This window comes from Lampris incognitus, chromosome 11 (genome assembly GCF_029633865.1).
Source record: "Lampris incognitus isolate fLamInc1 chromosome 11, fLamInc1.hap2, whole genome shotgun sequence".
Classification (NCBI taxonomy): Eukaryota; Metazoa; Chordata; class Actinopteri; order Lampriformes; family Lampridae; genus Lampris; species Lampris incognitus.
The window spans coordinates 12058738-12080404 of record NC_079221.1 but is presented as its reverse complement, the minus strand read 5'-3'; the positions used below and the strand labels follow the sequence as shown (position 1 = coordinate 12080404).

The 21667-nt window shown below is 44.8% G+C and overlaps 1 protein-coding gene across 2 annotated transcripts in view; it reads left to right on the top strand.

Moving 5' to 3' along the window:
• The window catches only part of kpna3 (karyopherin alpha 3 (importin alpha 4)), a 34833-nt gene that overhangs the window by 7906 nt on the left and 5260 nt on the right, over positions 1-21667 (top strand). For both annotated transcript variants that reach the window (XR_008810983.1, XM_056289100.1), the window contains exons 3-13: positions 6840-6929; positions 9167-9196; positions 9320-9372; positions 9938-10033; positions 15142-15227; positions 17345-17431; positions 17519-17688; positions 18015-18059; positions 18443-18574; positions 18777-18905; positions 19819-19923. Coding sequence is in view for 1 of the 2 variants with exons in the window: in XM_056289100.1 (XP_056145075.1) it covers positions 6840-6929; positions 9167-9196; positions 9320-9372; positions 9938-10033; positions 15142-15227; positions 17345-17431; positions 17519-17688; positions 18015-18059; positions 18443-18574; positions 18777-18905; positions 19819-19923 (1023 nt within the window). In the remaining variant the exon portion in view is untranslated. The remainder of the gene's footprint in view (positions 1-6839; positions 6930-9166; positions 9197-9319; positions 9373-9937; positions 10034-15141; positions 15228-17344; positions 17432-17518; positions 17689-18014; positions 18060-18442; positions 18575-18776; positions 18906-19818; positions 19924-21667) is intronic.

Genomic DNA, 21667 nt, shown 5'->3' with positions numbered 1-21667 from the left:
AAAGAAGCGGCTGGTGACTCTACATGTATCGGAGGAGACATGGTAGGCTGCAGCCCTCCCCGGATCGGCAGAGGGTGTGGAGCAGCGACTAGGACAGCTCGGAAGAGTGGGGTAATTGGCCAAATACAATTGGGGAGAAAAAAAAGGGGGGGGGAATTTTCACACAAAAAAAAAATAGGAAGAAACGACAGGCTCCAAGAGAAGTCTCTTCTGGATTGAGAATAGCGAAAATGCGTCATAGACAAATGCCTTAATCTTATTGAAAATTAGAAACAGAGTTGGTGAGATAAAAGTTGCAAGATAATGTTTATGTAGCCTAAATAAATAGGACATTTATTTTCTTAATTTCTCAAATACCAATAGCAGAACTGTTAATGTTGGAGTTTATCAATATTACAGTATTTAATAATTTAGCGCAGGTGCCTGTTTAATACAGGGTTTCCATACTCATCCCTATTAACATCTTAATCACTGTGATCACTATGCGGACTCATCCGGGATGATCCAATAATAGCAAACATGGTTTCCATTAGCAACCTGACCTGCATAGGTCCCGAACAAGTTCGGTAGTTTGTAAGATTAGCGAGTCATTGCAAAGGCAGAGTGAGCCGTTAACCAATGAGAGTTGAGTTTACAGTGAACTGAGACAGGAAGGAGGAGAATTTGAAGAAGTGACATATACATGAGGAGGCAATGCAATGCACCTTAACAACAACCATTTATTCCTTTTTCCCATATTTTCCCCCCATTCATTCGTTTCCCTCTACACAGAAAGTCTAGTCTGTCTCCCCACCTCCATTTTTCTTATAAGCAGTGGTCCTGTTGGATTGTGCTTAAAGGTCCTGATATCAGTGATGTGACGGGAATTCGCAGGATGATCTCAGTTATATTAGTTGTGTAATACCCCTCGCCGGGTCGAATCCCCGTGTTACCTCCGGCTTGGTCGGGCGTCCCTACAGACACAATTGGCCGTGTCTGCAGGTGGGAAGTCGGTTGTGGGTATTTGTCCTCATCGCTGCACTAGTGCCTCCTCTGGTTGGTCGGGGCGCCCCCCCCCCCCCGATCTGTGGAGCAACAACCGGGACGGCTCAAAAAGAGCGGAGTAATTGGCCAGATACAATTGGGGTGAAAAGGGGGAAAATTGGAGAAAAAAGAAAATTTGTGTAATACCCCAATCATCTTTAGTGAATGCAGTTATGATAAAGTGACATAACATTTGTCCATCCATCCATTTTCTGAACCGCTTATCCTGCTGTCAGGGTTGCGGGGATGCTGGAGCCTATCCCAGCAGTCATTGGGCGGCAGGCAGGGAGACACCCTGGACAGGCCGCCAGACTATCACACACACACACACACACACACACACACACACACACACACACACACACACACACACACACACACACACACACACACACACATACACACCTAGGGACAATTTAGTGTGGCTGATTCACCTGACCTACATGTCTTTGGATTGTGGGAGGAAACTGGAGCCCCCGGAGGAAACCCACACAGACACGGGGAGAACATGCAAATGCCACACAGGACGACCTGGGATGACCCCCAAGGTTGGATTACCCCAGGGTTCGAACCCAGGACCTTCTTGCTGTGAGGCAACCGTGCTAATCACTGCGCCACCGTGCCACCGACATAACATTTGTGTTATCTGTTTTTGTTTTTGTTTTTTTGTGCAGTATGCACTGTCTTAACAAATTGGATAGGGTTTTAAGTGTGCATTCACCGTGAGGTCAGCATATTCATTACCAAGAGTATTTGTGAATTTGTTGGACTCATTAACATTCAGTTTCCCTCCCTCTGAAACGGCACACATGATGTAAGCATACCTACCGCGGTGTGGGCTGATCGACTCTACTGCTGATTTTAATTTGAGTACATCACTAAAAGAAATAGTGTTGGCAATTTTTTGCCACTGAATTGACTTTGGCTTGCACACAATAGCACATCAGAGGGAGTGAGTGTGGCGTCTGCCATTTACAAGACTTTGTCGTGATACAGATGTGCAATTCATGTAAGGATCACTTTCAAATTATTTGTGATGCTTCCTGGAAATGCTCGGGGAAGAAACTTGACAGTCCAACCCTGACAAGAAATTGTTTTACTTATCCAACATTAGCTGTGGTTATGTGGACAATAGTCCCTCACCCTGATTGAAATAATTTTGTTCAGAGATTCCAACTTAACTGTACGTGGATGCTAAATAGGGATCCGATAAGATGTGTTGACATTAGAATCGGATTTTATTTGCCATGTAGGTTTGCACACACACGGAATCTGTCTCCGGTTTTGCGGTTCTCACAGTATGCTTAACATAGAATAACACAACAGTCTTCAGATCTATATATATATACAAGGATTGACTATATACAGGCGAAATAAGAGGCAATAAAGTGCAGTAGTATATAGACTATATCAGAGATGGTTAAATAGATGTTAGCAGGTTACTTACACAGTACATGCCTGCGGTAGCTGGACATGACCTTTTACATTACATGCCCCAAAGCATTTAATCAGAATATAACTTTTTTGACATGCTCAAAGTGATTCTGCCCACTGTGAAGCATCTCATCTGCCGGAATTATAACAGAAGAAGCAGTGGTTCCGCCTGTTAATGCAGTTTTCGAGCTGGATCTACGTCGTGTCCTGGAAACAATATTTGCGTTCATCTTTTCAAACACTGGTTTGAACAACTCGTTGTTTCGAGCCTTTCGACCATCGTGGTGGTCAACAATCCTTAAGTCTTAAGGTCTCCAACAAAAAAGTTGGACCAGCCACAGGCCAGATTGTTTTATTACCACCATGTTTCTGTCCCTCGCGGAAACTCGCTGACGTCACCTAATGTTACCCCCACGTGGGGCAAACATGTGCAGAAAGAATACATTTATTCCAACCAGAGAGAAACATTCAGATTAAACGCTTACATGGTTATTAGGTGCTAATGTTTTCCTATTCAACGTATCAACCCGATTGAAAATTCCTTGTGATCGGGCCCGTCTCTTCCAATTGAGGCTGTTACATGAGGCATTTTTATTGTGATTGGACTGTTATTCAGACTGGTGGAATATTAGGGTCATGTAAACGCAGGTGTTGATATGAACTGGATAGATAATCGTGTTCTTTAAGTAATAACAGCTGATAAGCCTGATGAATAATTGTGATCACAGTTTTAAACAAAACGGTAAAAGGACAACAAATTTAGCCATGATTATGTAGATCTATTAGTCGCTACTAACCGGTTATTATTATATTACTATATTATATTGCTATTACAACCTAATAGTAGCACTAACCACTGCGCAACACGATGGCGCAGTGGTTAGCTCAGTCACCTCACAGCAAGAAGGACCTGGTTTCAAGCCCTGGGGTAGTCCAACCTTGGGGGTCGTCGTCTGTGTGGAGTTTGCATCTTCTCCTCATGTCTGTGTGGGTTTCCTCCGGGTTCTCCGGTTTCCTCCCACAGTCCAAAGACATGTATGTCAGGTGAACCAGCTGTACTAAATTGTCCCTAGGTGTGTGTGTGTGTGTGTGTGTGTGTGTGGGCCCTGTGATGGACTGGCTGCCTGTCCAGGGTGTCTCCCCGCCTGCCACCCAGCTCCAGTTTCCCCACGACCCTGAGAGCAGGATCAGCGGTTTGGATAATGGAATATGTTGCCCTACTATAGAGCATTTAGGTTCAGTTGGCTGCAGAATCGAATAAAAAATCTTTTAGAAAATTGTGCGTTGTTAAAACACTAGGAATAAATTAAATGAGCACATTATCACAGCTAGATCAAATTACTTAAAACCCTGCCTTGATATAACGCGTCATCATCAGATCAGCTGAGTCACAACCAACAGCTGCTCTCAGCTTTACGAAAAGTATGATGAATTCAAGGGAAGAATCCTCTTGTGTATTGAAACTGAAGTAACCTTTTAGACGGCATGCTCCTTGACTTTAGTTGAAAAGAAACAGCTTTATTAGGTGTGTTTTATTTCGCAAAACCGCCTCTTGAGGACACCATGATCTCACCAGACTCTCCCCCTTGTCTCTTAAAAGCAGACCCTCCCCCCCATCTCACACACACACACACACACACACACACGCAGGCAGACTCTCATCTGCTTGACCAGCAGGCAAGGTCATTTGTGAAGCTTTGCTGTCAATAAAGAGCTGTATTAACCCTTCTGCGGCTTCAGCCCTCCCTTTTATCACATCCGACATAGAGGACTCCGTCTTGCCCATTGATTTTTAAAAAGGAAAAAAAAAATTGATCAGGTTTGCAGAGTATCCCAGAAAACCACATTTGAGGACAATATGATGTGTAAATAAGTGTGTCGACGCATGCGGGATGATCCAGGTGGAGAAATCCCAGTAAGGTTGAATCAGTTCATCTAGACACCAAGTTTAGAGGGATCTATAAATAAGACTGTCAGCCTTACATCCTGTCTCATGGGGCTGTATGCAGACTTTATATACCACATCTCATTTGTTATATCTACGATGATGTTAACATGTTTGAGTATTAGATAAATACTAGTATTACCATTAAGGCCATCCCCTGTTATTATGGAAACAGTTAGGACGTGGTGAGCTTGAATGTGCCGCTCATTAAAGTGGGCGCTATAGCCTTACAGTGATGAATAAAATTGTATTTTCTGAACAACCTGCTGCAAAGAGTGGCACAAATGTGAATTTATGCCACACCATCAACAAGATCGTCACATTTACCCAAGAGTTGCAAGGTTGAAGTCGCATGCTCCTTGACGAAGTCTGGTGCTGACTCTGTTGTGGGGGGGGTTTTGTGTGTGGGTGGTGGTGTTAGTGATGGAAACAGCTTCATTGTTTTTATACGCATCATTGATTTCATTTAAACAAAACTCGTGGGGGGAAAAAAAAGCAAGATACATGTGGTGAAGACATTTGCCTCCAAGCAAGAATGAGGTAAACCTCAACTGTAGATGGCATGTCATTCTTGATGAAGCGCTGTGACAGCATCTCCTGGTGTAGTTCTGGCAATGTGAGTCTATCGATCATGTGGGCCGGCGTTGCAAGCTAAAACTCAGGCTGTCAATAGAGCGTCTGCTGAAGGTGTTGCTTTGTTGACATCAGAAATGAAGCTGATTTACGAGTTGTTGCGCGATGCATGTGTCAGCTGCCGCTCCGTTGCGATGAACGTGTTGAGCCAAGCTACGGCAGCGTGTTCCATCACACACTTACAAACCACATCCTGTCAAATCAAAGTACACAGTGTGGTCGCGTTCACAACACAGCAAAATTCTTCTGATGGTTTTGTCTATAAAATGTCATTTGTTGCACGGCGAACAAATGAGGGTTTTCGCGGGGATGTTGTGGTTCTAGCCAAAGGAGAAGGTTTTCAGTCCCAACATCACAGGGTCCAAGAACATAGTAGGGTGGATTTTCCTTGGTTTTTGCATTATTTCCTGACTGCAAAATGTATGTCTTTAATCTGTTTTGTGGGCATCACCACTAGCAGCCTCTCATCTCTGTTAGGAAGCACACATTTTTGGACACATCTTTTTGGCCCCTGCTGAGTCATTTGCTGTCAGACCGAGACGTTCCTTCATCATCTTACTGGAAGATGGAGGGGTAGAGGATGTGTGTAGGCGCCGGTAGTTAATGTTGCCCTTCAGAGCTGACCAGAAAAATGTCAGCGGTGCAAACACCTCTTCACCTCTGCCGGGATGACTGTCAGTTAAACCCCTTGTTGTGTAAATCCACTCAAAAACTTCACCGATTATTCAAGAAGTCTGACGGAGCATGCCGTCATCTTGCATGCAAATTAAGATTTGCAGGATTTGCGGCGCCGAAGGCTTGGTTTGGGGGTCATCTCGATAATGTTATGAACTGAACTTGAGGCTAATTTTGTTTTTAGCTCTTTGAAAAAGTTTGAGAGTAACTGGAAAAGGGCTACCTAGAATTAAAAGAGCTGGCCTGTGCCCGGGACAGCCAGGGGTAGAGAGAGAGAGAGAGAGAGAGAGAGAGAGAGAGAGAGAGAGAGAGAGAGAGAGAGAGAGAGAGAGAGAGAGAGAGAGAGAGAGAGAGAGAGAGAGAGAGAGAGAGAGAGAGAGAGAGAGAGAGAGAGAGAGAGAGAGAGAGAGAGAGAGAGAGAGAGAGAGAGAGAGAGAGAGAGAGAGAGAGAGAGAGAGAGAGAGAGAGAGAGAGAGAGAGAGAGAGAGAGAGAGAGAGAGAGAGAGAGAGAGAGAGAGAGAGAGAGAGAGAGAGAGAGCGCGCATCATGTCAGTGGAGCGGAAAGGAGAGGAGCGCTGCGTGGGTTGGTTAGACATCAGTGACGCACATCGGCACGATGCACAGGAATGTAGGTCAAGGGAATCTCCTCCTACCACTGACTCACATGCCCTGTGAACTGGTGGTGTGTGTCGCCTGTGTGGGTGGGTGTGCTTGCCGAATGTAGATGTCTTTTGCAGCCTACTCAAAATCAACCTGTGTGTCCCCCCCTCTCTTTCCTTTTCTGCTAAACTACTGTTGGTGTGTGTTTGTGTGGGTTTTAGGTTTAGAGTTGGGCGAGGCAGTTAGGTGCAGGTGCAGGATCCTCCAGAGAGTTCTTTTTTTCCCCGATATGAGCAATGGAATACCTCAGGGAATAGCCTCTCGGCAGATTCTGACCAGTGCACGGGCTTGGATTGGGATAGGTAACGTACGTGAAGCCACACCACCAAAATAAAAGTTTTGAGTTATAGAAAAGGAGGAAAGTTTTTTAGGTGGGTCCTAGATTCACTGTTCCTTTAAAAATGTATTAATGCATTAAGAAATTCTTTCATCTCCCCCCTCCCCACGTCTCTCGTCTCTCCTCTGTCAGAACAAACGAGACGAGCATCTACTGAAGAAGAGAAACGTCCCACAGGAGGAGAGTCTGGAAGACTCTGATGTCGACGGAGACTTCAAAGGAGTAAGTCTGTGTGTGTGTGTGTGTGCGTGTGTGTGTGTGTGTGTATTTGAGAGAGAGAGAGAGAGAGAGGAGAGAGAGAGAGAGAGAGAGAGCGCAAGAGACTTGGACTGTCTGTATGAGGGGTTAGTGAGGAGAAACTCCATGTGGACAGTGGTTTTTTGTTTTTTCCAAATGTGGTTCAAAATCAGGTTGAAGTGGATATATGCAGCAGAACGGTCCTCACCTCAGTCTTCTCACAAGCCGACAAGTCTGCTGTAAAGGATTGGCAGTCGTGAAAGATGGCAAAACGTGAACGTATCCCGTATATTAGGGCTGCACGATATCTGAAAGAACTCGCATCGCGATATTTTGTTTCTCTGCGATATATATTGTAATATGAAAAAATACAGCAATTTTCACCAGATGACTTGAATAGCTTTATTTGGAAAGAATCAATCATTCTAGAACGATTGGGGTGATTTGTAGGGGAGTTGTTGGGAAATTGTGAAAAGTGAGCGGTGCCTTTTTTCGCCATTTTTACGAGAACAGGCGGAGATGGCGCCAGACAGATGATGTGGAGCAACGGCCGAAAATAATGATGCGCGGATCAGCTCTGACGTCACCCGAATCCGCATGTATACGCATCATCCACCCGCCTGAATGAATTATTTTTTCCAATTTAGAGGACCGCACCCGATCCCATATTACCATTATTTCTCAGTGGGACCTATGTAAGCGTGATGGTGTGGTAACATATTCCACCATGTTTGAGGTACCAGTTTTGTGGCCATCATATGCAGAGCGCTTTGCAGCCGTTGCATATGACATACCCAGCACTTGACTCTCCCCACACGGAGCTTTTCTGCCCTTTTCTGTTTATTTATTTATTTTATTCTCCATTCTCCATTATCCAAACCACTTATCCTGCTCTCAGGGTCACGGGGATGCTGGAGCCCATTTTTTATTCTCCTTTTTTAAATTTTCTCTCAATTCTTTTTTGCCTCCATTGCTGCTAAAGACAAATGGACGCCGCAATTGGTGCAATGGGAGTTTAATCTGTTTATTCGTTCCTGGCAAAAAATTAAGCTTAAAATATCTTCACATTTTAGAGTATGTAATTAATATTTTCCTCTTTAATTGTGTATTATTTCACCTATCCACTATTAATCAGAATGATAATTTTTATGACTCGGCCCACCCGATCTGCTGGTTAACCACGGTGCCCGCAAATATAACTGCGATCTGTCCATCGCTAGCCGAGAAGCAGACAAACACGTCGATGTGTCATTTGTCCGAACAAAGCGAGAAATGATGGGGTTCCGAGCATTAAATCGGAGTAAATTATGTTATCAGATAGACTTCTCATATAGATTGGTCATGGAAAATGAGAACGTGTGAGTTTTGCTTTTGTAACAAGCAGCAAAAAGTTGTAGCATAAGGTGTTTGAGATAATTTGCCTTCACATCGCACGTCCTGTGATGTGACTATTGCATGTGCACATTGCGATGACGATGCTGAGACAATATATCGTGCAGCCCTACCGTATATCATGTCGTTTTGTAATACAGAACCTTCCATGCAACCAAACACTTTTTTTAAAAACATAACCTTGAGCAGAAAATTAGAGGGCATTTTCATGCACATTTACTATAAAATATTTTAAAATGGGGTTTTGTAGGATTTGTTTATTTATTAATGCATGCCATCTCACACTTTTAATTCTGTTCTAAAAGAAATTGGAACGAAGAGTTCCAGCAGACCTCTAGAGCAAAAAAGTGCAGCAAGTTTTCTCTGCTTTGCTGTAACATGACATTTAAATGTCCCCTCTGGTACATTCGCCTCGCCACACCAACACCCACTGCCCCCTAAACCACTTCTAGAATGATGTACTATGTGAGCCAGCATAGTGATGGAGTGAGGGAGAAGTGCTCTCTGACTTTCACTAGCTTAATGAAATGATGAAGAATTGCCTGCACAATGTGCCAGTGTATTACAGTGTGTCTGGGTGATGAATGGTTATGAGCCAGCCACCTCTCAAGACCACCGCTGGCTGCAAGCGAGAGGAGGAAAACGTGATCTGTAAATGGGGTGGGAGATTTGAAGGTGTGTGCATGTATGTGCTTGTTCACACGAACCTCTTCATGTAGCTGTGGCGTGTCAGGGCTTTTAGTCAGCAGCTGGGTGTGATAGCTGTTATGGATTAGTATACTTATTCGTTTTAACACTAACGATGCTAATAACACCCTGTCTCTCTGCAGCAAAACGTTACACTTGATGCCATCCTACAGGTAAGACACAACCATACGCCTTCATTGATTCTCTCTGTATTTGTTTGTTAATCTTGGAACCTTACTTTGGGCCGATTGTGGTGCTTTAACATGTCCTTTAATGTTCTCCCTCCTATGTTAAAGAATGCCACAAGTGATAATGCTGTTGTCCAGCTCAGCGCTGTACAAGCTGCCAGGTGAGGGACACATACACACATGATTGTTTACATATCCTCATTGGGACAAAATATTTGCTAGTCAAAACTGATATTTGAATAGTACATGTGGCCACTGTAACTCTAATTAATGGTCACGGCAATTTGCATATGAAACCATGGGCCATGGAGAGCCATGTGTATGGAGGTTTTCATTCCAGCTGGACTCCACACCAGGTGATTTCACTGATTAGCAACCTTCAACCAAAGAGGAAGACTGTATCAGTGAAATCACCTGGTGTGGAGTCGGGTTGGAATGAAAACCTGCATACACATGGCTCTCCATGGCACATGGTGGCCACCACTGGTCTAGATGAACTGATCCAACTTTCTGGGACCTAGCTGAAAACCTAGCCCCAGAAATAACCCTTTCCCCAATGGGGACCAAAAAATGTCCTCACAAGGTAAGTGGGTTGGGATTTTACTGTCCTAATGAGGACATTTGGTCCTCACAAATGTAGATAAAAGGAAACCCACACATACACACAAACAGCAGTCACAATGGTGCTGGATCTTCTCAACATTTATTTTCCTTTTAATTTTCCAGAAAACTCCTCTCCAGTGACAGAAATCCCCCTATAGATGACTTGATAAAGTCTGGGATCCTGCCCATTCTCGTCAAATGCCTGGAGAGGGACGACAAGTAAGTCTACTGCCAAACCACTTCTTGATGACCTCAGATGTCTCATCCCTCTCTTATGAATGACAGACTGTCTAGGAGTGATAGTTGCTCCATGCAGGGCTGGATGCAGTAGGTCCTGCGTCCCTGAAACTGCTGCATCCCGTCTCTGCGGCTACGTCGGTCTTCACACACGAGTGTGACGGGGAACAGGGCAGTCGGCTGGTCCTCCTTGGTCCATGCCAAGCCAAATAAAACAACATTCCTGTCCCCCAGAGTTAGTCCATTCCCAGGACCTTGAGTTCCGGGTAAACCCTTCCCCTGGTTAGGAATGGCTGTCACCATGGCAACTCGTGACAGATGCTGACGTGTTCAAGGGCCAGAAGAGCTGATTATTCTGCAAACTGTTTCTGTTTAGGAAGAGCAGCATGCTAAGAAAATATACTTTTAACCAGTCAGTTTTGTACCCATACACACTGTTATACACTGTAGCTGATGTTAACGGTTCTGCTGTCAGTATTGGAGAAATTAAGAAGCTGTCAGTATTGGAGAAATTAAGAAAATCAATTTCCTATTTAGGCTAGATAAACGTTATCTAGCAGCTTTTATCTCACCAACTCCGTTTCTCATTTGCAATAAGATTAAGACATTTGTCCATGATGCATTTTCGCTACTCCCAATCCAGAACAGATCAGAGCATGTCGTATGTGCGAGCCGAGGGGCGGGGCCAGCTCTCTGCCTCGCTCTCTCTCATCAGACGCAAACACATACACAGACCCACAGAGCCTGCTCTTGGTGACAATGGCGGAGGGAACTAAACGGTCAGAAGTCTGGTTGTACTTCACTAGAGCCGATGCATACAACGCTCGTTGCCACAAGCACTACACATCTTTTGCATGTAAGGGTGGAACACCAGCAATCTTTCGAAACATCCAGTGAACGTGCATCAAATACAGTTGGAGAAATGCAGTTTTTGACTGCATAGCTTGTAGTTCCTCTCTCATTGCCCTATCCACCTCAGGTATGTTATGTATGCTAGCAGCCTAGTTCCCACACCGAGTTAACTAGATTATACAAACATGGGTTGATGATGAGAAAATAAAGCAACGTTAATTCTGTTCTTAATTTGTTTTGTTTTTTCACTTAAAAAAATAACAAAAAGAACTGATAAGATTGTCGTTAAAGTACCGGATCAATGAGTAGTATTGATAAGAGTAGTAGTATTGGTAAAATCTTAACGACACCCATCCCTAGCTATGTGTAATATTTCAGCTTTCCTGAAAGTAAAAATCACGGGGCTGTTGAGTGGTACTGATTGAAACTAAATGCCTTGTACCCTCCCCATCTTTCTGTATTTAAAGATTCAGGAGCTGGGCTGGCCAACTTTTTTTTTTTTCCTGTTTTGTACCCCATCTTCCAGAAGACTTAACACACACGTGCAGTCCTCAGCCAGCTACGCAGCGAGTGCACAAACAATATCTATTGAGGACATTTGTAGGGGGTGGCGCAGTGGTTAGCGCAGTCACCTCACAGCAAGAAGGTCCTGGGTTCGAGCCTCACGGTAGTCCAACCTTGGTGAGTCATCCTGGGTCGTCCTCTGTGTGGAAGTTGCATGTTCTCCCCGTGTCTGCGTGGGTATCCTCCGGGGGCTCCGGTTTCCTCCCACAGTCCAAAGACATGTAGGTCAGGTGAATTGGCCATACTAAATTGTCCCTAGGTATGAATGGGTGTGCCAGGGCGCCCTGTGATGCCCTGGCAGCCTGTCTAGGGTGTCTCGTGGGTTTCCTCCGGGGGCTCTGATTTCCTCCCACAGTCCAAAGACATGTAGGTCAGGTGAATTGGCCATACTAAATTGTCCCTAGGTATGAATGGGTGTGCCAGGGCCCTGTGATGCCCTGGCAGCCTGTCCAGGGTGTCTCCTCACCTACCACCCAATGACTGCTGGAATAGGCTCCAGCATCCCCGTGACCCTGAGAGGAGGATAAGCAGTTCAGATAATGGATGGATGGATGGATGGACGTTTGTAGGGCTGAGGGCACAACTTATACACAGTACCGCCAACGTGTTGTGTATAAGCTGATTTTTTTTTTAAATTGTTATTCAAGTGACTGAACAATTCATATTACTCAAAGCATCTTTAATGTTTCATCTAGCTTAGCAGTGGTCGTAGTGCACATATGATAGTGGGCAACCTTGAATACCACCGTGATCAAGCCTGTTTATGTGTGGCTCTGCAGTTGCCAGTGAAACTAGTAACCTAAACAAAAATCATGGGAAATGTGCACTGTGAATGATTTCTTCCTCCAAAGATGATCTTACTTGACAACTTGGAGCTGGCTAAGCAGTTTTGAGTTTATGGAAGCTGTATTTATTCAGTTAGGAAATACCCACAAAGAATTTGGCCAACGTTCTAACATTAGCTCATCAGTTGGCTGGCAGGCAGCAGGTGCTGGTTGTGACACTCACATACTTGGAATATTTGAAAATGACTTCAGAAATGCATGGCATCCTTCTCCCAAGGTGTATTAATTGTGCACTGAACTTTGCTCTTTAGTAGTACCTCTACTAGGTGTCCTCTTCATAAAGGTATGCCCCTGGGGCATCCAGGTAAAGTAGTGGCTACCGTTGCCTACCAACACAGGGATCGCAGGATCGAATCCCCGTGTTACCTCCAGCTTGGTCGGGCGTCCCTACAGACTCAATTGGCCATGTCTGCAGGGTGGGAATCCGGATGTGGATGTGTCTGGTCACTGCACTAGCGCCTCCTCTGGACGGTCGGGGTGCCTGTTTGGGGGGGGGGGGGGACTGGGAGGCATGCGCTACGTCCCCCTGGTGAAACTCCTCACTGTCAGGTGAAAAGAAACGGCTGGCGACTCCACATGTATCGGAGGAAGCATGTGGTAGTCTGCAGCCTTCCCCTGATCGGCAGAGGGGGTGGAGCAGCGATCGGGACAGCTCGGAAGAGTGGGGTAATTGGCCGGATACAATTGGGGAGAAAAGCGGGGGGAGGTAAAATAAATAAATAAAGGCACGCCCCTGTTTTGGTTACAATCAGGACAGAAATTATAATTTCTAGTTCCCAGCAGGCAGCTGGAGTAATTGTTTAAAAAAAAAGTGTATCTCCCATTTCTGTTATGGTTTTACTAGCCAACTAAATCTGAGGATGGAAGTGGACCTCATGATGGTTGATTGCTTGATAGTGGTTTATAAAGTAGATGGATATACCAGCCAATGCCTGAATTTACAATGTTTTGCTGGTGACTTTCTAAATGTCTACTTTATTTAGTATTTTGATAATTTTGTCACCTCAAGAAAGAAAATTCTTCCGCTCCATTCTCCAGCCAGTACTTTCCTTAACATAGACAATGATCTGGTGTCAGATGCTCATCCACCATACCGTTTTAATCTCTGTTGTGCATTGAAAGTGAATTTAAGATTATTATTTTTTTGGGCAAAACGCTTCACTTTTGAAAGTTGCATTTAGTGGTTTCGAGTCCTGTCCTCTTGTGAGTAATGATTTGTCTGATTAAAACAAGTTGGATGTACATTACTTCATTTGTGTTTGAAATGTGTTTTCTGGCTGAAAGTGTTGGCAAGGTGTTTACAGTGAATTAAACGAGTTTTCCAAGTTTGTGATACCAACAGTTCTAGTTCTTTCCATTCAAAGAGATTCTGAAAATCCACCATTCATTTCTGTGGAGATTTTTTTTTTCTTTTTGCACAAATAGTTGAACACCTCAAAAAGTGTACAAAATCTAAAAAGATTAAATACCTCCACCCATCTCCACAAGTAGTGGATGGTTACTTGGTATGTTGAGTTACTACGTTAAAGTTTGTGGTTCTAGTTAAGTGCCCAAAGTCTTTGAGAATAATAAATATTAGGAAAAATGGTAGCAACAAAATGCTAGATTTCAGCTCTCCTTCTTAGCAAGTAATCAGACTCCCTGCAGCACGCCCGTTTTCAGTTGGGTCTTTGGGGATGCATGGGTTTATCAAATCAGCCAGGAGGTTAATTAGTCCTTGGGGATGCACAGGTTTATCAAATCAGCCAGAAAGTTAATTAATACACTTGTTTTTTCAGGTATTCCAGCTATCTTAATTAGGCATTTTAGACCTGCCACAACAGGTGAACACAATTAACTGCCTGGCAGAATAGAAAGAAAACTCCCAGTGTCACCCCTTAAGGCCTAAGCCCTGAATCCTCACAGACTTAATTGACGTCACCTGGTAAGTGCTTGAGTGTGAGAGGCTACAAGGGCTCGAAATGGTATAAATAGGGACGGGACAGCACTTTGCAACATATCAGTACATTACCTTGATGATGTACTATTGTGGGTTTGGGGGTTTTTAAGTTTTCCTTAATTTTCTTCACAGCCAAGGCATTTAAGTTAAGGGACCGACTGCCGGAGTTGAACATCTTCCAGGGTTTTGCCTTGCATCACTTTACTTGTTTTTGTCAAAACAGCCTCATTAAGCAAAAATTAAAAGAAGTGGTTGATGAATAAACTAGGTGTGTAGTATAACATTGCATTGTGCTGATTTCATGTTTTGTTTTGTTTTTTGTTTTTTTTGTGCACCATCTTAAATCCTTGTTAATGTAGTGTTTCTTTGTAAATTTAGGCATACCAGCACACCCAATGTGCCCATTTGTCCTTCCATGCTAGCACCCCTCCCTGCTCTGGGCTTCCCGGGGTAACCCCATGTTTGACGTCACAATGCTATGAACTGTGGGTAATTCCCTCAGGCGAAGTCTGCAAAAATGTGGACTTGCGGAAAGTGCATAAAAGGCTCAAAATTTCTGTGAGAGAGCCCTCCTACACTTGGCGATTTGACAGTGGGATAGCCCTAAGCCCTCACAGGCTTAGTGGGAACGCGCCTCAACGTCTGTGAGTCCGTCAGTGTGGACATTGGGATTGGACCCCAGCAGTACTGTGGGTCCCTGAGGACCTGGTTGAAAAACCTCTGCTGTATTAAACCATCTTGAAGAGAGCTAGGCAGTTGATGTAATACAGGAACCCCCTCCTACATTTGGATGATGTTCATTTGGTTTCCTTCTGTCTGCCTGCTGCAATCCCATCACTGTTTAAATCGCCTTCCACTTTCTAACTGACTCTCACTTCCCTCTCATGCAGCCCCTCTCTCCAGTTTGAAGCAGCCTGGGCCCTGACCAACATTGCCTCTGGGACATCGGCACAGACTCAGGCTGTGGTGAAGTCCAGTAAGTCAACCCCTCATGCTCTGCTCCAGTATTTTCCGTTTGTTCTATCTGTTGTCCACCAAGCCAAAGTGTTCATTGCCCCCCCCCCCAAAAAAAGTAACTTATAGTTGCACAAGCCATCTCATCAGACATTATGACCCTTTTCATTTGCACAGAAATGAATGGAAAGTGTTGCATTGAGTGGCATTTTACCTTTATAACAGACCCACTAACAATGGGGAACCCAAATTTTCAGTAAATGTTTGCTTCTAATTCATGGTTAACAGCTGTTATTAAGGGTTTGATGCCTAGTAATGTAATTCTTGTGAAGGTGGTTTGAGTAGTCATTTTCAGGGGCTGCATTAAAATTTAAATCATTTATTTAAATTAGTTCTGGCAAACCATCCAGCGACGCAGGAAGGGGAAGCAGGGCTTGACTCAGGCTGTGTTCAGCCGGGGAGGGGAACTGTTGACCCGGACTGGAGATGTTGTCAAGCAGTGGAAAGAACACTTTGAGGAGCTCCTGAACCTGGCTAACATGTCCTCAGTGGAGGAGGTAGAGTCTGAGGACTCAGGGGAAGCCCCACCCATATCCCTGGCAGAGGTCTCTGAGGTAGTTAAAAAGCTTCATCCACACCCGGCAAGGCGCCGGGTGTGGATGAGATTTGCCCTGAGATGCTGAAGGCTGTGAACATTGTTGGGTTGTCTTGGCTGACACGCTTCTTCAGTGTCGCGTGGAGGTCGGGAACAGTACCGGTGGAGTGGCAGACTGGGGTAGTGGTTCCCATATTTAAAAAGGGGGACTGGAGGGTGTGCTCCACTTATTGGGGCATCACATTGCTCAGCCTTCCTGGTTAAGTCCACTCTAAGGTGCAGGAATGGAGGCACTGACCGATTGTCAAACCTCGGATCCAGGAGGAACAATGCGGATTCCGTCCTGGACGTGGAACAACTGACCAACTCTTTAACTTTGCGGAAGTGCTGAGGGAGCATGGGAGTTTGAACAGCCAGTCTACATGTATTTTGTGGATTTGGAGAGGGCTTACAACTGTGTACCCCGGGGCACTCTGTGGGGGGTACTGCAGGAGTACGGGGTACCGGGGCAGTCGCTACAAGCCATCCGGTCCTTGTATAACCAAAGTGAGAGCTGTTTCACATTCTCGGCACAAAGTCGAACACGTTTTCGGTGGGTGTCAGACTCCGCCAGGGTTGTCCCTTGTCTCCGATTCTGTTTGTGATATTCATGGACAGGATCTCAAGGCGCAGCGAAGGTGAGGGGTGTCCATTTGGCAACCTCAGAATTGCATCTCTGCTCTTCGCAGATGATGTGGTTTTGTTGGCTTCATCAGAATGCGACCTCCAGCGCACACTGGGGCGGTTTGCAGCTGAGTGTGAAATGGCTGGGATGAGAGTCAGCACCTCCAAGTCTGAGGCCTTGGTTCTCTATCGGAAAATGGTGGATTGCTCCCTCCAGGTTGGCGATGAGCTGTTGCCTCAAGTGATGGGAGTTCAAGTATCTCGGGGTCTTGTTCACGAGTGAGGGTAGGATGGAGTGAGAGATTGACCAGCAGATTGGTGCAGCATCAGCAGTAATGCGGACGTTGTACCGGACTTTTGTGGTGAAGAGGGAGCTGAGCCGGAAGGCAAAGCTCTCAATTTACCAGTCAATCTTCGTTCCAACCCTCACGTATGGTCATGAGCTTTAGGTAGTGACCGAAAGGGTGAGATCCCAGATACAAGTGGCATCAAAAGGAGCCAGTTGAGGTGATTCGGGCATCTGATTAGGATGCCTCCTGGACGCCTTCCTTTGGAGGTTTACCAGGAACGGCCAACTGGGAGGAGACCCCGGGGTAGACCCAGAACTCGCTGGAGGGACGACATGTCCAATCTGGCCTGGGAACGCCTTGGGATCCCCGGAGCTGGAGGGCATTGCTGGGGAGAAGGATGTCTGGAGTGCCCTACTTAGCTTGCTGCCACCGTGACCCGACCCCGAAGAAGCGACTGATGATGATGAATAATTTAAATTAACCATTTTACAGTCACTGGCATATGTTTTTCCAGAGTTCTTGACCTAAACTAACCTTTTTATGATCTGTCACGCTGGGCAGTGGTTGACGTGTTTGTATTTTTGTGTCCAGATGCTGTACCCTTGTTCCTTCGACTACTCCATTCTCCCCATCAGAACGTCTGTGAACAGGCCGTATGGGCTTTAGGAAACATAATAGGTGAGTTACGCCCCCCACAGGCTTACTGTGTGTACTGCATGTGTAACTGTTAAGAAGGTTGCTGACATCTGACCCCTCCCTGCCCAGGTGATGGCCCCCAGTGCAGGGATTATGTCATCTCCCTTGGTGTGGTCAAGCCCCTGCTCTCCTTTATCAATCCCTCCATTCCCATCACCTTCCTTCGCAACGTCACCTGGGTCATCGTCAACCTCTGCCGTAACAAGGACCCACCACCACCCATGGAGACTGTACAAGAGGTGGGATATAGTGTGTCTGTGTGTGTGTGTGTGTGGTGTGTGGTGTGTGTGTGTGTGTACCACACAGATGGCTCTGTTCACGTGCAGTTGCCTCCCAGACTGCAGGCTGAGTCACACAGTTTTCGGCTTTGCAGCCAAATCAGCCTCCTCACCCGGGGGATTATCAAGCTATATTGCAGTAAAGGCAGCATTTGCGATGTGGTTTTGACAGTTCCCCCCCCCCCTTCTCTCTTTTTCTTTCACTCATTTTCTGCCTCTGTCTCTCTCTTCTCCTGCCTCAATTTCACCCACTCACCATGGACTTCCCTCCTCCTCTCTCTCTACAGATTTTGCCTGCCCTCTGTGTACTAATATACCACACTGATATAAATGTAAGTATATATGAGAGCAAAGACTTATCAAAGTTGTTTGCTAGTAAAGTGTTTAAGTCATGTTCTCTGTAATCAGTTTGCCATTACTGCCTCAGCAGTTCCCTCCAAGTTGTAACAATAGAAGCACTTTTATTGTGCCATATTGTATAATGCTAGTGAGCGAGACATGATTGATTGCAAATATGTCAATTCTGTATCGTATTTAATTGTCTAGTTAACAGAATCAGGATTATACACTGCTTGTTGCTGGCACTCTTTTGTCCCAGAATCATCCTAAAAGGCATATTAAATCAACCCAAGTCAATTTTTATTGGCTTGGGATGACTGCAGGCCGTTACTTTGGAGCCCTGTGTATGGGATTATATTTTGGTGCATCTGTTCAGATTCTAGTGGACACAGTCTGGGCTTTATCCTATCTGACGGATGGCGGAAACGATCAGATCCAGATGGTTATTGATTCTGGTGTCGTCCAATTCCTTGTTCCTCTCCTCAGCCACCAGGAGGTCAAAGTTCAGGTCTGACTATATTTATGTACATTTTTATCACCTAACAAAAGCCACCTGTTAACCGATATCTTTTAAAGTTTGGGGAGTTCATTTTCACCCCTCTCACCTTTCAACCTCCCCCCGCCCATTCAAATAGATTTGAAAGTATTGATTGATTTATAGTTTCCCTTTGTGGTTTTGTCTTTTTTTCTTTTTCTTTGCCACCCTGTAGACCGCTGCTCTGAGGGCAGTTGGAAACATTGTGACAGGGACAGATGAACAGACGCAGGTTGTGCTCAACTGTGATGTCCTTTCACATTTCCCTAACCTGCTCACACACCCCAAGGAAAAGATTAACAAGGTAATGCAGTCACTCTAATACCCCCACAATCTGAGAGACCACAGAACCCAAGGACCACACACTCTTTATTTATGTGCAAAAAGGTTGCCCATCAAAAAAAGTATCGTAATCGACATTGACTCAAATGAACAAATTAGCAATGTCTGCACAGTTGGCTTAACTATCCTCACAAGCTGATTACTCTCATGGGTTCAAGCAGTTTTGGCCTTTGATTCTAGGGCCCGACAGCTTTATCCTAGAAATTTTTATTCACCCATTGATTCAAATACTGTAAAAATAAATCAGGATGTGAGCAAAAAGCAAAATGGTAGACTCCAGTATTAATATCATCCCCATTGCTGATGATCTGTTTTCTTAATTAATTTGCATGAATTGAGGCTGGGGTAGACTTTTAATAGAAACTTAACTTGAAATAATTTAAAATGTTTAGAACAAAACTTGGTTCAGCTCCCTATGGCCAGTCACTTTGAACAGTGGTCGACGTCAGCTCACATACGTAATGGGGTCCCTAAAACTAGATTTTATTACAATTTAAAGTATCTTAATTGTATCTTGAGGACACCACTGATATGTATAAGGTGAGAGGACATAGCAAGCCTAACTCATCACCAGGTCAATAGGGGAAAGTAGCTAGTGCCAGCAAGCTAATAACTTAGCAAACAAACAAATTGCAGTGTGGATCTTTATGAATGTTAACTACATTTGAACATTCAAATCAGTATCTCCATCTGTATACTGTGATATGTAGTTATGATTCTTAATCCATATAGCAACAAAATTAAAATTTCTGAGTTTATTATTCAAGGGCACTTATGTCCAAGGGCACTTATCAATGCATGTGTTCATCTAATTGGATAGATTTTCTGCAGTGTCTAGTTTTGACCACAGCTGACTGTTTTTGTTTTTTGTGCAGGAGGCTGTCTGGTTCCTGTCCAACATTACAGCTGGTAACCAGCAGCAGGTCCAAGCTGTGATTGATGCTGGACTAATCCCCATGATCATCCACCAACTGGCCAAGGTGTGTAGGTATTTATGTGTCGGAGTGAGAGAAAAAAGGAAATATATTTCCTTCAACTAGTGTTCCTTTCTTGGTTTGCATTTCTCTGGTCCTTGTATATATTCTCACAGGTGGATAAGAGTAGTAGAGCTACAAGGTGGGGTTGATACACAAGTTTGTACAAGCTGAATGACAGCTAATGAATTTTCCATACTGACCAGTCACCTTAGAAGTCCAGACTGACAGGTGTCAGTTTGGCCTTATGTCAAAGTGTATGCCAGCAAGTGAATTTTATGTCATAATCTGTTATCATCTGTCAGATCAGATATTCTGTAGTAGGGTTGGGCAATCATTTGCATTTTCATATCGTCCAATTGTGGGTACGTCCAATCTCCAGTAGGCGGCAGGAGTAGAAGGGGGTGGGGGGAGTTACGTCACAGCGCGCCAGTGAAATGCCAATGTCAAAGAAAAACATAACTTCTCGTATTTGGGAATATTATAGGTTTTACCCAGATGTCAAATGTGAGCCTAATGCCAAGTTCACACTACACGACTTTCAAAGTCGTCAACGTTGTGCACACTACACAACTTGCTGTCTTTTAATCGGGGAATCTTGAAGTTGTGGTTTTTGCACTACATGACTGATCGGTGGGTGACAGGGGTCACACACTACAAGATCTTTCATTAGGAGGAATCACCGATGAGTCTATCTGTTCTCCAAACTATGTTTTGTCACAAAAAACACGTAAGAAGTGACATGGGAAACATTGCAAACATTTATTGAAAAGGTAACAGTAAACATTAAAAATAAATGCAAACTTGTGTGACAATCAAAAAAGCAACAGTGTAGCAATTTCACTATGGAAAATTTTGAAAAATAAACAACAATGCACCTATATTAAAAAAAAGTAGGGCATCCGGGTAGCGTAGCAGTCTATTCCGTTGCCTACCAACACAGGGATCTTCGGTTCGAATCCCCTTGTTACCTCCAGCTTGGTCAGGCGTCCCTACAGACACAATTGGCCGTGTCTGCGGGAGGGAAGCCGGATGTTGGTATGTGGTCTGGTCGCTGCACTAGCGCCCCCTCTGGTTGGTCGGGGCGCCTGTTCAGCAGGGAGGGAGAACTGAGGGGAATAGTGTGATCCTCCCACATGCTACATCCCCCGGGTGAAACTCCTCACTATCAGGTGAAAAGAAGCGGCTGGCGACTCCACATGTATCGGAGGAGGTGTGTGGTAGTCTGCAGCCCTCCCCGGCTCAGCAGAGGGGATGAAGCAGTGACCGGGATGGCTAGAAAGAGTGGGGTAATTGGCCAGGTACAATTGGGGAGAAAAGGGGGGAGGGGAGTAAATCAAATACTGATCATGTAAACAAGGCTGATTAACTATTATCCAAAGCTTTTCAGTGGCTTTCATTCTGATCATGGGCTGTAGCTCGTCACCACCCTCATTGCCAGCACAACAAGTTTCACACTACAGGATTTAGACTCCCTGACTGGTCCAGATATTTAGCCTGCTAGATATCTGGGATGCATCTGCAATGCATCAGCAAGTCTCTTGGCTCGCGTCTTTTAACGGTTGACACATAGCGATCGAATGCCGATTTGCGAGCGCCGAGCCAAGGCTAATTTGCCTCCGATCTGGGGCTTTTGATGGCAGTCTCCAAAAACTCTTGGGGAGTGGAACATCGGGGCTAGAATTGTGTAGTGTGAACTCAGCGTTAGGATATTACACAGCTTATCTGCAAGCTATGTAAAAGATGTGTA